This window comes from Podarcis bocagei (assembly GCF_964188305.1).
Source record: "Podarcis bocagei genome assembly, chromosome: 9".
Classification (NCBI taxonomy): Eukaryota; Metazoa; Chordata; class Lepidosauria; order Squamata; family Lacertidae; genus Podarcis; species Podarcis bocagei.
Window position 1 is genome coordinate 69,933,849 of NC_138134.1, and position 16,586 is coordinate 69,950,434.

Sequence of the window (16,586 nt, forward strand, 5' to 3'; positions counted from 1 at the left end):
TGGATGGGGAACCTGAGGCCTTGACCAGCATGGGCAGAGCTCAGGACAATGGGAGCTGTGAGCCAGCCATATCTAGATGTCTACATGCTTCCCAGTCCTGGTCTAAACTCGTCCTGAAGTTTGTCTGCAATCAATGGGAGAATACTCCTTCACAGCTCCCCAGTGTGGGTTCTGCACAGCAGAATGTCTCGTTAACTGCTCTACAATAAAGGTGCATTGTGAACAAGGCCAAAGGTGAGGTGAGATAGCCAGCCCATGCTGAAAATGTACAATTTTCCAAAGATGGAACGTCCTCCTGTAATTTGCAAATTCGACTGAGTCCAGAGACAGACCTCCTTGACTAGGTCAAGCAATCACCATTACAGATGCTTATAAGATATACAAAAAATAGAGTTTCTTCCATGTAAAGACAGCTTCAAAAATAATTACTCTTTCAAAGAATCCTTCATTTAAAAAAATATAACCTACATATTGATTCCCCACCCCCACAAGGGAAGCACAGTCAGAAGCCAGAACAGTCAAAATGGACCTCGCTCTGTTCATTTTTACAAATTGCAGAATAGGACTTCGGTTATAGCAGAGAGGTAGCCATGTTAGTCTGCCGTAGCAAAAGCAACCAAGAGTTTTGTAGCACCTTAAAGACCAGCACTCAATTTGTGGCGTGAGCTGTCATGAACGTGAGCCCAATTCATCATATGTAGGAAGTGGCAGGGATATATACTGCACAAAAATTTAACGGATCTACCGAAGTCCTTTGCAACCCATGTCATTTGGCAACACCGTGTATGGAAATTATTTTGGCCCCTGCGTTACATGACACTTATGTCATGTGACTGTTGTTGATTGTCTAGGCAAATTGGCATCAATCCACGCACAAAAGAAGCAGGAGGAGATCATCAGCAAGATTGAGGGACAGACCCCAAATTTTGCACAAGTTAAAAATAAACCTTCCCTAAGGATCCTAAGGGAGGGAAATTTAAAAGCAGTTCAGCGAGGACAGAGTGTGGTCAATGGCCACAAAATGTTGGGTGGAAGGAAGAATGGAGTAACTAGAAGTTTTGAAGAGCTGCAAAGAGCAACGGTATGGTGCAGATCCTGTTTGCAAAGAGGGATCACGTCTTTAAGGTGTCTGTTGTTTTAGCTACTGCAGAAACTAAGCTTAGCCAGTATTCAGGACAAGTAAGAGAGAAAGACGGAATGGATACGAAGTTCTTTGGTGGGTCAACTTCTGCTGGCAGAAGTGTAACCAAAAGGAGTTTCCACACCAAAGTTTTTGTGGGTGACTGGCACTCTGAAGCAGAGTGCCGGTCACTCACAAACAGACGTGTGCAGGGAAGAGATCAGGTCCCTGTGCTGGCTGCCCTGTGCCCAGATGGGACTTGCAGCATCAGCCTGGAAGACAGAACTGGCCATGGTGGCTCTAAACTTGCAAAGAAGGTAAGGAAAGACCTTTGGGGTTGCACATCCCTGGTTACATTCTTGTGGAGCGAGATTGCTCCTGTAACCTTCTCCAGTGGTCGCAACGCCTTTAAAAAAAGGTCAACACGAAAAAGGCAAATCTGTATACCTACATTGCAAGTACATTATCCTGAAGCCAGTAAACGGCTCCATCTTTTGCACTTCGCCCTTTTCAGTACCTTGAGACCTTGTAAGTGACCTGCAGGAGGACTCCAGTGTTACAAAAATGAAACCAGGGAAGTTACGTAAGTGGCAAACGTCACCCAAATCTCCTATGGGTGCCACGCTTGCAGAGCCATATACACAGGTGCGGAACCAAAAGGAAACTCGCTGCAGCCCCGGCACCCACCAGGATGAGCAGAGAAAGGTCTGGAGAACAATGGCAGGGAAAGAGAAAGGGCTTAACGGTCCTGCTGTAGACCAGACACCTGTTAAGGTTCATGCCTAGTATGCTTCTCTCTTTCTCAAGAGACACTGCAACAATGCTTCGAAATTTCCCGAAAGGTATTTATCAAGAGGAAACATACTGCCTTTGCATGTGCTACTGCTCCTTCAAGAAGCACTTGGGAGACCCATGAGCATAGCTCCAGAGCCCCATCCATGCACAGCACTCCCATTGCTGGTGCAGTTAAGTACCCTTACATGCCTGCAAAACTTCTCTTCGCTTCCACAGCCAAGCAGCGGCTAAAGGTCTGACTGCAAATATGTGGGTCTGACTTGCTCCAACGATGCCAGACTGCTGGTTTTATTTTATTTTTTACTTTTACAGTAAGAAGCATTGTACTGCAATCATAGCATACCCAGCACTGTTAATTTGTTTGGCTAGCAGAGGGGCAGAACTGGCACCAGAGAGTTTATACTGTAACTAGAGTTACTTGCACGCTCTAACAGCCGTTTTTGCAAATAGTCGCTTTTGGCACTAAGCGGCTCTGAGCTGAATATACCTCTGGCTGGTTAGGAATGCAATATGAGCCAAGTTGTTGCGTACATTTAAGAGGGTTGGGGCCACAGGATCACATCCTCCCGGCTGCCCGCAAAACCCAGAGGCGAGGCGAGGGAACCTGGCGGCATGATCCTGCAGCCCAACACAATCACTTAACCACGCGGCTAACACTCAGGAAAACTGTCATCTCTACACTGGCCCATCGTGGCAAGGCTTTTTACACAGTGAATTAAGCACAGACCTTTTGAAGCATCACTGGGAAAGACAGTGAGAGACGGAGTGCTATGTGTTTTGCTTCGACAACAGAAAATCCAAGACTTATTGCAAAGTCGGTTCAGCCGATCGCTGGCTGGGCTGGCTTTCGGTCTCTGCTCTCCAACTGCTCTCTTGCTTCTTTGAACCAGCTAGTCAAGCTTTTACAAAATATTATTTAGGTACCCTCTGTATAAAAAAATAAAGCCGGTCATATTCCCTCCCCGCTCCTCTTTTAAGGAAAAAGCAAACAAACCTGTATTTTCTTTTATATAAAAAATAATTCAGTCGGGGGGGGGGTTGTTTTAAAGTGGGGGCGGGGGGAGAGGGAGGGAAGCCCAGTTTCCAGTCTGATAATGGGAAGAAGCGAATACAGACATGCAACGGAAGACAGCACACTGGAACAGAAGCCCACAGAGCTCGACCTGAGACAATGGCTTACTTTTTCTTGTCCTTGTCTTTCTTGGTTTGTTGAGAGCCAGCCTGCTGCCCTTGTGACTGGAGCAGCTGGGCTGCCGCTTTCTTCTTCTGGAAGTTGCCCAGCTCCTCCTCGAGCTCCTTCTTCTTGTCGTCCACTTTCTTCTTCTCTTCCTGGTGAGTCCGCTTTAGGTGGTCAAACTTCTCGTGAAGCTGCCCAACCGGAAAGAAAGAGGGAGGTCGTGGACACAGAGAGAGGCAGAGAGAGAGAAAAGAAGCGTTAAGTGCAGGAAATAATTGTAATAGTCCAAACCTGCTGCACAGGCTCAAAGGATGGAAGGGGCTTGAACAAGCAGACTCATGGCCTATGGCCAGAGATCACAGCATCACAGAATTGTAGACTTGGAAGGGGTCACCAGGGCCATCTAGTCCAACCCTGCAGGAATCTTTCACCCAATGTGGGTCCCTAAGATTAAGAGTCTCCTGGTCTACCAACTGAGAGAGGTCTTAGCACCCTCTTCAAGCAGAGAAGGGAACAGGGTGTGTGAAACATCTGCCCCCTTGATTGGGAATTAGTTCGAAGACTGTGGATTGATCCACTCTGACATAAACACCAGGTGTTGGGCTGTGGTTGAGTGGTAGTTGTTAAGTTGTGGGTGAACATATCAGACACAGCGATTCTTCAAACAGCTCTTGTTTATTCACAGGCCAGAACAGAACTGAACTGAAGGGTTCAGCCAGCCTACTTATATAGAGCTCCACTACAACGCAACTGTAACCATTTTCTGTAACTATCCAATCACTGAACGTCACTTTCAATCCCCTATTTGCATATGTGGACCTGAGTGAAAACTATCTACAGTATCCCCCTGCTGGCCCAGGGTGAGAACATCAGTACATAACAGTAGTGGTGCCTTCTACATGATGAACGTTAAACTCCAGACTGGGAACAGCCCTTTTCTATCTCCCTTTCTAGCCCCACAAGTGACCTAGGTGACTCTGGTAAGGATTGACTATGGGCCCCTCCAGAAATCTTTTTTTTTTTTTTAATTGTGCATTCACAAAAACACTGGAGGGGGTTCTGTGTGATCCCACTTTCAATAGGGTTCATGCCTGCAACACTTTCAGGTGGACATACTGCTTTGCTTCTCGTCGGTGCATGCCCCATAGCTCCCTGCAGAAGTCCTTTAATTTTTTAATACCACAAATGTCCTGGTTTTTCTTTTTATGTTCTGTGTTTTATTTGGGGCTTTATTTTTTGTCCTGTTTTTGCTGCATTACGCAGCACAAGAATCCAGTAATGTGGTAACTCTTGAGAAGCATTGCAGAACAACTAATATAGACTAAGTTTTAATTTATATATTTTTAAACTGTTGCTATATCTCCATTGTCCTTGTTATACCTAATTGCAAATTCAAATGTATCCCTATCATGTTCTATGACTTCCTTGATACTGTATGTGGGCTGGAACTGGTCTGTGACCGAAATAATAAAATCCATTCATTCAACTAATATAGTGGCAGGATGTCCAGCATAAATCCACCACAAATGTGCTATTACTGCGACAATGACTTGTTGCTGAATGCACCCACACACAAAAAAACACCAGTCTGGAGGGACCCTATACATGATCCAGACCCAAATAACTCTGGTTTGTGTTTTCTGCTTCGCACAAGTGCTCCCATATGGACCCCCTGACGATTCCAAGCTGAATCATTCAGAGATTCAGGGGTGGGATCATGTATTAAGAGTGAGGGGAGGAGTCCACTTACATCCTTTTCTGCTTCTTTCAACTCGGCTTCTTTTTCCTTTACCCGCATGACGAACATTTGTCTCATTTCCTCCTCCTTTTTCTGGAGCTCACCCAGGAACTCATTCCTCTTGGCTTCATAGGTCTCTTGCAGACTTGTTATGGAAGCACCCCGTTAAAAAAGAGAGAGGACGTGGTGGTCGTGGGCAGATAGAAAGAAAGCCAAACCTCATTAGTATCACGGATGAGTAACATCGAAGGAAGAACAAAATCAATCAGTCAGTCAGTCAATCAATCAATCAATCAATCAATCAATCAATCAGCAGCTCCTGGTAAATCAGGTAAGGTTGCACATGAGCCTGTAACATACCTTGCAGGGTTATTGAGAGGATTAAAGGTGGTATGAGCATGGGAGGTCGCTTTTACACCAAATCCTCCCATGAGTCCATCTAATGTGTTATTGGAAGAAGCAACTCCCCAGGGCTGTGTGAGTGTGTGTGTGTGTGTATGTCTTCCCAGGCCCATTTGCAGAGATCTGGGAGATACAATTGGCGATTGAACTTGGAACACACACAGAACCAGGTGGAGGGCCTTCTTGGCAGTGGCACCCTCCCATCAGATGTCCAATATAACCAACTATATGGTTTTCAGAAGACATCTGAAGGCAGCAATGTACAGTGGTACCTCTAGTTACGGATTTAATTTGTTTCGGGGTGCCGTGCGCACCCCAAAAAATCTGTAACTAGAGGCGCCGTTTCTGCACACACGCGTGGGGCGATAAGAGTGCTTCTGCGCACATGTGAGCGGTGAAACCTGGAAGTATACACTTCCGGGTTTGCCGCAGCCATAACCTGAAGATTCTATAACCTGGAGGTTACGCAACACGAGGTACCACTGTATAGGGAAGTTTTTAATGTTTTATTGTGTGTGTGTGTGTGTGTGTGTGTGTGTATATATATATATATATATATATATATATATATATATATATTGCCAGAAGCTGCCCAGAGTGGCTGGGGCAACCCCGTCAGATGGGTGGCATATAAATAATAAAACTATAATGTACCAACCCTCCCCCCTCCACAAAAAAAACAAGCCTTGCCACCTTATACGCAGTTCAGAGCTCTTTGAAGGAAGGACCAGGACAAAAATGGGATACACTGAATAAATAACTTTTCATCCCAACAATATTTACTTTCAGCCAGGATTTTTCTGGCGTGGGAACATCAAGACCTCTTCAGCTGAAAAGTGTTTTTGAAAAGAAGCACAAAACTGGATGAAAAGCAAAGAAGGCCTGAGTAACTTCTATATTACTACTACTACTACTACTACTACTACTACTACTATTACTACTACAGTCCTAAAAGCCTGAGTGAATTAAAAAATACCTTGGCCTAGTGCCTAAAAACCAACATTGATGGTGCCAGGCATGTTTTCCTGAGGAAAGCATTCCACAAACAATGGGGGCCACGACTGAAAAGTCCACTCTCTGCACCTCCCTTGGATGAAGCGCCTGGAGAAGGCACCATTACCAATGCTTCTTCTGTGTGGTGCAAAACACTTCTTCCCTTCTTTTGCTTCACCCTCAGCAGAGCAAAACACGGCACTCATGCTGTGCTGTGCGCAGCACCTGCCTCAGCTTCCCCCTTTCTTAGAACTACACCAAAGCATCACTTGCCAAGGAGCTTGATGAAGTTTGCCTGATAACAGGGAAGCATCTAGCTCCTCTCGCCCCTTATGCACTGGGTCCTTCGTGAAGTAAACGGTTTGTCACCACTTCTTTATCCAGGTTGGTTTCAAGAGTTCCTGGAATGCTTTCTGCTCCCTGTCAGGAAGCAAGGCTGGCTTGCTGAAGAGTCCAGGCTGGTTTGAAAAGATTAAAAGTGCCTGCACTTCACATCTATTCTCTGACTTGCGCTAGGAGACAAGAAGAAAGTACCCTTATCTGTGGTCCTCTATCTCCTCTCTTTCTCCACTTCCTCTTTGCTATCTGAACTTGAAAATAAATAAATTGCTACTTTTGGCTCTGTCCTACCCCTGCAATTTTCTCATTGCAACCGCCAAGCGGAAGCCATTTTGGATCCGTTTGGCCAGAGGTTTTCAACCTTTTTGAGTCCATGGCTCCCTTGACCAACTACATTCTTTCTGCAGCATCCCTGTGGGGCTCAAGAGCCCAGTTATGTCACCCCTTGCTTGCCCGCAGAGCTGGCAATCTCTCACCCTTTTAAAAACACCCTCTTTGGTGGAGGATTCCCTCAGCTGCTTCTCCCCTCTCTTTGGGAGTCTTCTGGGCAGCTGCTGCTGCCACCCCAGTCTCTGAGCTGACTCCCCCCCCCCCCGCCCCAAAGTGAAGTTTGCCCCACAGGGACCTGGGAAGAGGATGCTCCCAGCCTTAGTGGCCCAACAGACTGGCCAAAGATGAACATAAGTCTAGCACCACAGGGGCCCGGGACTTGTCTGTCCATTCCGAACAGCAAGGTCTGGTGGACTGGCTGGCTGGGCTCCCTTGTCTGCTCGCTTACTCACTCGAGGTCACCTCAGCTCCTGGAAACCAGCAACCCCTGGCCAGCCCCAGAGGCATCATTCACCTGCAGAGCTTATAACCACGGCTGCTGCAACAAACAGCTGTGCAAGCCCTCGGGAGGCAGAGACACAAGAGGGCATCAGAGGAGGGAGCGAGGGAAGGAAAGAAGGAGATAGGCCAGTGTTGCCCACGGCACCCTGACCATCATTCAAGGCACCCCAGGGTGCCACAACACCCTGGTTACAAAACCACAGCATTTGGCTTTTGCTGCCATTAACAAGACAGCATCTACAGGTCTTGCCAACATTTTTAGGCCTGTGGGCACATTTGGATTTTGGGGGGAGTGGTGTAGGTGATAACTTCTCTGGTCTTGTCTCTCTCCTCCTCCCAGACCAGATCATCCCCCTGCCCCATAAAAGAATGAAAGAAATAAAGTGGGCTTCACTTTTCCAAGGGATCTGGGCAAGAGCCAGATCTAGCAGAACTAAATGCAAATACCTCGGGTTACAGCTGCTTCAGGCTGCGTTTTTTCGGGTTACGGACCGCCAAAACCTGGAAGTACCGGAACGGGTTACTTCCGGGTTTTGGCAGTCGCGCATGCGCAGAAGCACTAAATCGCGCTTTGCGCATGCGTAGAAGTGCCGAATCGCAACCCACACGTGCACAGACGTGGATTGCGAACGCTGCAGGTTGCGAACGTGCATCTCGCATGAATCACGTTCGCAACACGAGCGTCCACTGTAGAACAGAATGAGGAAGAGATTCACTAACTTCTCCTTCATGTCTATGTATTTTCAAGGGATACAAAGGTAAACACACTTAAGAAGGCTTTGGAGTTATCAATTCATCCGCAGGCACCATGTTGGAGACTGTTGAGCTATAGTGTTGGATTTTGCAACAGGAAGACCTGGATTAAAATCCCTTCTTAGCCGTGATGCTGACAGTGAGTCATAAGAACCTACAAAGAGCTTGATAGATCAGGTCAGTTGTTCATCTACTCCAGCATCCTGTTTCCACAGCACACACATATACTGTGGTACCTTGGTTTCCAAACATAATCCTTTCCAGAAGATTGCTCTGAGTTCCGAAACGTTTGAAAACTGAGGCGCAAAGGGCAGTCTGCAAATTTAATAGGGAAAATTGAAAAAAATAATATATACACTCAGCAGAAGCCATTTGACTTCTGAGGCAGGTTCGAAAATGGAAGTATTTACTTCTGGGTTTACGGCGTTCGAAAATCGAAATGTTCGTCAATGGAAACGTTTGAAAACCGAGGTACACTCAATTATAGCTACACACCCATCTCTAGCTCTCTGTGCCAGCAAATGAATCCAATTACCATTCCCAGGAAACAGTGTGGATGCTTCTTCACCCAATTAAATAACATAACCGTGTTCATATACTATTTCTGTATGAAACTGATTTAAGATGCAGACTGATGCAGTAGCAGATAAGTTGGAAGCAGAATCTGGATCCAGACCAGGCAAAAGCTTGGCAGGCTGTGAGGAGAACCTGCTTAGCCACATGGACGGGGAGGAAAACAGGAGAAGGTAGGTGGGGAACGAAAACCCGACATCATCTGCCAGTCGCTAGCGCACAACTCTGGCAGAGGGAGCCAAGCCTGCCTTTGGCATATTAGACCAAGAAACCATCATGTTAGGGGAAAAACAATGAACTGGGTGGGAAGATGAGACCAAACGCTTTGCTCCTACGCTTGCGTAATTGAACAGAATGCTTGTTGTTGCTCAGAGATAAACCAGGGCTGCTTTATAAATCTGAACTATTTTATACACTGACAAAAGAGATACCGGCTCAAATAGCCACTCATCCTGTCACCCAGCAAAGAGTAAGGGTTACCCATAAAGGAAAGGGATGTTTTTATCAATTATCTCTTTTAGGCCACGGATGGATTACCAAGGAATGTGTTTACAGGCAAACTAGCCACCTGGTAAGTTCTGTAGACTTCTTCGCCATGCTGACATGCACACATATCACTAATAAAATATATCCAGGGCTTTATGCATTCCTTGCATCTATGGGGATTGCCAAGCAAGCGTAGAATTTGACCTTTGGTACAGAGTCCACCATCTTGCACATCTCAGCCGTCTTTCCCTTTACGGCCAAGGAGATAAAATTTGAAAGCATATGGGGAGGATTATGATGTGGCCTCATCTCAGAAGCGACAAGAGGCTGGGAACCATTATCAGGAAGTTGTTAATCATTATTTAATAGCTATAAAGCCAGCCATAGGATAATGTCTTTGGTCTGCATAGCAGATCAGTGGAAGGGCTGGTTCTGTGAGTCAACATAGTTACTATTCAACCAGCCAATGAGTCCAGCCCCTTCTATTAGGGGCAAATGGGGCATTACTTCAGCCTGTCTACAGTTAGCCTCCTTACCTACGACCAGTTCAGGTGGGGTGGGAGAATTGCTTGCCATTTACTCTGGTCTCCTTGCCTGCTGCCACAATGACCATTAGCTGCCACTGCCCCCTCTCCTAAGGAATAACCTGGAACCTGAACTGTTATGACTAACTGCCAGGGAAAAACAGTTTCCCAACACTCACTCACTCACTCACTCACTCACTCACTCACTCACTCACACTCTCTCTCTCTCTCTCTCTCTCTCTCTCTCTCTCTCTCACACACACACACACACACACACACACACACACCTACAATTCCATAATTATATTGAACCTTGGTGTGGATTTAATTAAGAGCTGCTATGGGAGCCATCCTTGCCTGGAAAGCAGGTATGAACTCATCATCATCATTGAGCTTTTAAGCATTCAAAGTGCTTTGTGTGTTTGTTGTACAGTGGTGCCTCGCAAGACGAAATTAATCCGTTCCGCGAGTCTCTTCGTCTAGCGGTTTTTTCGTCTTGCGAAGCAACCCTATTAGCGGCTTAGCGGATTAGCGCTATTAGTGGTTTAGCGGCTATTAAAGGCTTAGCGGCTAAAAGGCTATTAGCGGCTTAGCGGCTTAGAAAAAGGGGGGAAAGCGGGGGGGAAATCGGAACACTCGCAAGACGTTTTCGTCTTGCAAAGCAAGCCCATAGGGAAAATCGTCTTGCGAAGCAGCTCAAAAACGGAAAACCCTTTCGTCTAGCGGGTTTTTCCGTCTTGCGAGGCATTCGTCTTGCGGGGCACCACTGTAATCCTCGCAACAGCCCTGGAAGGTAGGTCAATACATTATCCCAAAACTGCAGATTGTAACTGGCTTGCCTAAAGGGAAGCTTGGGAACATGGCAATGTTCAAAACAAGCTGTGCCACTATGCCCATCATGTCTGAAATTCTTACAGCAGAATGCCTTGGGCAACTGCTCCAGAAATATACTCTGCTTTGGGCGTTGCAGCTGCCTTACCTGAATGGTTTGCTGTCGGGGTCTGTGTCTTTGAACCCCATCTCTTCCAGCTTGCAGCGGCGATAGAGCTCGTAATGTCGGCTGTGAGTCTGTTCCCTCAAGTCCTCCATGTTCACTCTTATGAGCATTTCACGCAGCTTCACAAAGTCACAGTGGTTTTCATTTTCAACTACAAAACAAAAGGACTCCTTTAGCAATCTAAAACTTATCAAGGTTCTCCCATCTTCACCCTCCCCTCGCCCCAATTCCTTTTCTACACACAAAAGCCCTGATTTCCCCCGGGAAGATACTAGTCATCAGACCAGTTCCATCACTCCAAAGGATTTTCCTATGAGCTTAAGGCACTTGACGTGCAATACTTCAGCAATAGTTACAACAACCCTGTAAAGTAGGCCAGCATTCTTTACAGACGGGAAGCTGAGTTGGAGAGCTAATGGCTTGCTCCAGTTAGTTCATGGATGAGTTGAGTTTTCATGAATCAGGCCCTTTAATCATTATGCTACAGCTGCTCTGAAAGGCACCAGCTTATATTTCTTTGCAAGAGACACAAGAAACGGCGTGTATACATTAAACAAGCCATAGCTTTCCAAACAGCAGTTGTTCCCAGCTGTCATTTCTGCTCTTCACTTTTATAGCATTGCCGTCTCCCATGTGTCCCAACCAGAAGGCAGTTTCTAAAGTCTCACTCTGAGCCCCCAGTAAATGCTCCCTTTTGCCAGTTGACTGTTAACAGCTTATAGAGAAAGGATTCAGCAATGGGCCTCTTCTGGATACCTATCCATGGTTATAAGGTTGCAAACATTTTAGCGTCTGATAATGTGTAGAACAGTGGTACCTCAGGTTACAAACACCTCAGGTTACAAACACTTTGGGTTACAGACTCCACTAACCTGGAAGTAGTACCTTGGGTTAAGAACTTTGCTTCAGGATGAGAACAGAAATTGCGTGGCAGCGGAAGGCCCCATTAGCTAAAGTGATACCTCAGGTTAAGAACGGTTTCAGGTTAAGAACGGACCTCCGGAACGAATTAAGTTCGTAACCAGAGGTACCACTGTACAGTGCACCTGTAAAATAGCACAGTGCACAACTTAACCCAGGCAAATGCATGAGAATGGATTTGAACTCGGGCCTTCAAGTCAGAAACTCTAGCCAGAAACCCAGTGCAAGAACTCCTTGTGCAAATAGCAGATCCAGAAACTGCAATCTCCAGGCCAAGCTGTTCCACCAGGCCTTTTGTCAGGGCGCAGCCTGACCCCCTCCTCTGGCAATCTGCACAAAATTTTGCTTGATGGTTGCCATTAATTTGATTTTAATTTGATTTAATTAATTTTATAATGAATGTTTTAGAATGTTGAACTATTTTGATTGTTGTTAGCCGCCCTGAGCCCAGCTTCGGCTGGGGAGGGCGGGATATAAATAAAATTTATTATTATTATTATTATTATTATTATTATTATTATTATTATTAGGGCAGCCCCACAGAAAGTACACTGCAGTAATCTAAATCCTGAAATTACCAGTGTCTAAAATACTGTGGTTAAAACTCTCCCAGTCCAGGAACATATCAGGTGCAGCTGGTAAAAGATGATTCTGGGGAAAGAGAAGGTTTCTGCATCTGACACAGCTTTTGGGGTCCCAGCTACCATCTTAATATGCTCTTCACATTCTCTCTCTCTCTCTTTTGCTGTTGCGGAAAGAAATTAGGTTTTATAGCTCCACCCTGCATTTCACTAAACCGAAGCTGAGCAAGCAGATCTGCCACCCGACCCCACCTCTGCAGCCGACATACCTTGCACGACTCCCCATGGGTATTGCCTGGCCTTGGCCATCTTATTGCCAATTTTCACTTCTTCGGTGCTGCCAACCACAGCAAACGGGAGGTGGACCTGCAAGGCAAGAGGCAGAGGAAGACCATGGGAGCCTTCAGTTGCTTTGCCAGACATATTTTCCTTAAATGAAAAACAAAAAAAAAGGGAAGTAAAAGCAGTGGGAAGAAAACACTTCAATAGACAACTGCGCTGGCTTTCACCGATTTAGAAGTTGTCCGAGCGTTTCTGGAACACAGCCTAACTTTTCGAAGAACGGGGTTGGTGGGAATCAAGGACAGCAAGCAGCAGATCAAAACAGTCTCCTAATATCTGAGTGGTATTATAGGCCGAGTGAGCTGGTTTCTTCTTCTTTGGTGGCCTGATTCTCTGGTTCCCATTTACTTCTTTGTGTGTTTAGAATAAGGTTACCGGATTTCTTTCAATGAATCTCAGGACACTTTTCAACTTCAATGGATTTTGTATGGGGACTGATTTGTAAATCCGGGGACTGTCCCCGGGAAACAGGGACATCTGGTAACCTTAGTTTAGAATTGCATATTGGTGGGAGATTTTCTGTTGTCTGCTTGTTTTGCTCTTAGGTTTGTTGAGACCAAATGTATAGGGGTACAGTCCTACCTCGGGTTACAGCCACTTTAGGTTGTGCTTTTTTTGGGGTTGCGGACCGCCAAAACCTGGAAGTACCGGAATGGGTTACTTCCGGGTTCTGGCGGTCGCGCATGCACAGAAGTGCCGAATTGCAACCTGCGCATGTGCAGACGTGGGTTGCGAACGCTGCGGGTTGCAAACATGCATCCCACACGGATCACGTTCGCAACCCGAGCATCCACTGTATATGCTCCCAAGTTTTTAGTGTTTCTTTGCTGGCTTCCATTTGATCATAGAAGATCTTAATAAACAGTCTTAATAAACACCCAAAGAAACAGCTTCCTTCCCCAGGAATTAAACACAACCTTAGCATTTTCATTGGGCAGTATTTAGATACAGTTAATAATAATGATAATGATAATGATGATGATGATGATGATAATAATAATAATAATAATAATAATAATAATAAATTATTTGTATCCTGCCCATCTGGCTGGGTTTCCCCAGCCATCCTGGGTGGCTCCCAACAGAATATTAAAAACACGATAAACACCAAACATTTAAAACTTCCCTAAATAGGGTTGCCTTCAGATGTCTTCTAAAAGTCAGATAGTTGTATATTTCCTTGAAATCTGATGAGAAGGCATTTCACAGGAAGCCACTACTGAGAAGGCCCTCTGCCTGGTTCCCTGTAGCTTTGCTTCTCGCAATGAGGGAACCGCCAGAAGGCCCTCGGAGCTGGACCTCAGTGTCCAGGCTGAACAATGGGGGTGGAGATGCTTCTTCAGGTATACTGGACAGAGGCTGTTTAGGGCTTTAAAGGTCAGCACCAACACTTTGAATTGTGCTCGGAAATGTATGAATCAGTACTCATCAGTATCCCACATGCCTGACATGGAGAGCATTAAGCAACTAGGTGGAGTACTGAAAGCATGTCCCTAATCACTGGGAACCTTACTCAGCCTCTCCTCTCACTTCTGAGGTTTAGTTGGCTGCATGGGCAACACTTTCATGTACATCACTGCTCGCTTTTTTAAAACGGAAGCAGGGATTCTCAGGACGTTGAATCTTGGGACCACTTTCTCCTGTGGTCCTGCAGAAGTCTAGCCACGTACATAGTCTTCCTAGAGAAGAGTGCACCCCTTGGGTCCATCAAACTCAGTGCTGCCCACACTGACTGGCAGCAGCTCTCCAAGGTTTCAGAATGAGAGTCCTTCCCAGCCCCACCTGGAGAGGCCAGGGGATTGAACCTAGAACCTTCTGCATGCAGAACAGATGCCCCACCACTGAGTTACGAACCTCGCCTGAACTTCACATCAGCACATGCAGTTCAACCCATAAATCACTCCTTAAACCTGATGCACGTATGATAAATATTGCCAAAGAGCAGGCGGGTCTGACTTTGGATGAGAGTCACATGCAAGCAGTGTGAGTAAGGCAGAGGGGTCAATCATATCTCATACCTGCCTTCCCCCGCCCCCAAAAGCAGCAGAAACAACATCTGAAAGGGGCCTGAATGCTTATACCTTCAAATTAGGATTGATGGAATGTTTTTATTGTCAGTATCAGCTGGCATTATTCCCCCCCTTTCTTTCTTTCTTTCTTTCTTTCTTTCTTTCTTTCTTTCTTTCTTTCTTTCTTTTTTAAATTTTTAAAATTTTATTAGTATTTTCCACACAACAACAACATGAAAAATATCGAAAAATAACAATACACAAAGCCCAACATACAAAAAAACCCAAATCCATATCTTACAAGTTAATAATATAAACACTAAAAAGAAAAACAAACATTGACTTCCACCAATCCCACAGCACCTCCTTTACCTCTCATTGTATCTTCCTGTTTTCCTGTTTCCTTTATCATCTCTATCCTAGCATCTAGATATGAATCCCTCTTTCTTATCCTTTCACTTCACAAGGTTATTCCAGACTCAGCCAGATTTCTGTCCTCGAACCTTGACTTTTAAGGTATTCATTTAGACACTCCCATTCCTTTTTCACTTCACTTTTTGGTTTCTGTCTTATTATATCTGCCAATTTGGCTAATTCTAAACATTCTGAAAGCTTACATAACCATTCTCCCCTAGTGGGTAACTGATTCCCTTTCCAATACTTAGCCACCCTTTCTTTCTTTTCATCGTATTTGCAAATATATACCGTATTTTTTGCACCATAACACTCACTTTTTTCCTCCTAGAAAGTAAGGGGAAATGTCTGTGCGTGTTATGGAGGGAATGCCTACGGGTGGCATGCCTACGGATTTTCCTCCTCTAAAAACTACGTGCGTGTTATGGTCGGGTGCGTGTTATAGAGCGAAAAATACGGTATTTTTTATTTACTTTGTTTTTAAAAAATGGATGGGGCCTTAGGATGCACAGCACCTCCCAAAACACACAGTAGTTGGATGATGTGCTTTCCTTCTTGGGGGAGGGGGTTGCAAGACAAACAGATATGACAGCAATAAATGGGCTGACGGAATCGTAAATTGACCTGGGAAAGGAGTAGTCCGGGGAGAGCATTGTGACTCAGGCATTCACTGTCTGCTTCCTCCTCGTTCCGTTTAGATGCGCTTGTGCAGTTTACATACTGATGGTCCAGAGCACAAGTTGGCGCTGACACTTCCTAGGGAGTGGGGAGCAGGGTGAATGGAAGGAAGTCGAGATTCTCCCCACCCCATTTTATTAGCTTTCACTAAAGGAGGAAGGAAAAGGGGACTTTAAAAAGGAAGCCTGGCTCTAGCCCAAGACGCCTAAACTAGCCAGCCAGCCAAGGCAGCCTGTGGAAGGAGGATGCGTAGATGCTTGTTTCAAAAGGGTCAGCAGTAGTTATTGGAGGTAATGCAGCAGCCAAGTGAGGATACTATAAAGCAGTGAACATAGCAGCGATTAAAGAATGGTTCTCGACAGATATAATTACAGTAGAAGAAGCTACGATAAAAAGAATTTTAAAAGCGTGTTGTGATACAAAGATATCTGGGAGAATATTTCAGGGAAATGTACCAGGAAAATGCACCATTAAAAGTCTGGCGTGGAATTAATAATCACCACTAATGGCACAGTTTTATAAGAAATATTTGAAGCCTGGTTCAGGATGCAACAAAATCACTCAGTGCAGGCACATCCAAAGTCCATTTTGGGGGCCTAATCCGACCCCATAGCCAGTTTTATCCAGCCCCTGTGGCAGTTAATGTATTGGTGTCTAATCCAAAAAAACAAGTTCACTCCTAAAAATAAGCTCAACAACCTTGGGGGGAAATCGTAAAAAAAAAGGTCGGCCCTCACGCATGTTCACGTCATCCAATCTGGCCCTCTTTGAAAAAAGTTTGGGCACCCCTGTCTTAGTGGAAATGGGAGAAGCATGCATACACTTACATTCCTACCAATCAAGGTGGGGGACAGACACCAGTGTTCTTCTCCATCTCAATGGTAAAACAGACTAAGAACATAAGAAGAGTTCT

At 45.4% G+C, this 16,586-nt stretch overlaps 1 protein-coding gene across 5 annotated transcripts in view; it reads right to left on the bottom strand.

Annotated features, from left to right (window-relative positions):
• The window catches only part of SEPTIN11 (septin 11), a 139,634-nt gene that overhangs the window by 42,075 nt on the left and 80,973 nt on the right, over window positions 1-16,586 (bottom strand). For 4 of the 5 annotated variants that reach the window (XR_014011372.1, XM_081207171.1, XM_081207173.1 and 1 more), the window contains exons 6-9: window positions 12,500-12,659; window positions 10,711-10,879; window positions 4,843-4,975; window positions 3,096-3,283 (exon numbers count right to left, since the gene is read on the bottom strand). Coding sequence is in view for 4 of the 5 variants with exons in the window: in XM_081207171.1 (XP_081063297.1) it covers window positions 3,096-3,283; window positions 4,843-4,975; window positions 10,711-10,879; window positions 12,500-12,659 (650 nt within the window). In the remaining variant the exon portion in view is untranslated. The remainder of the gene's footprint in view (window positions 1-3,095; window positions 3,284-4,842; window positions 4,976-10,710; window positions 10,880-12,499; window positions 12,660-16,586) is intronic. The other variant, XM_081207174.1, reaches the window with a different exon arrangement.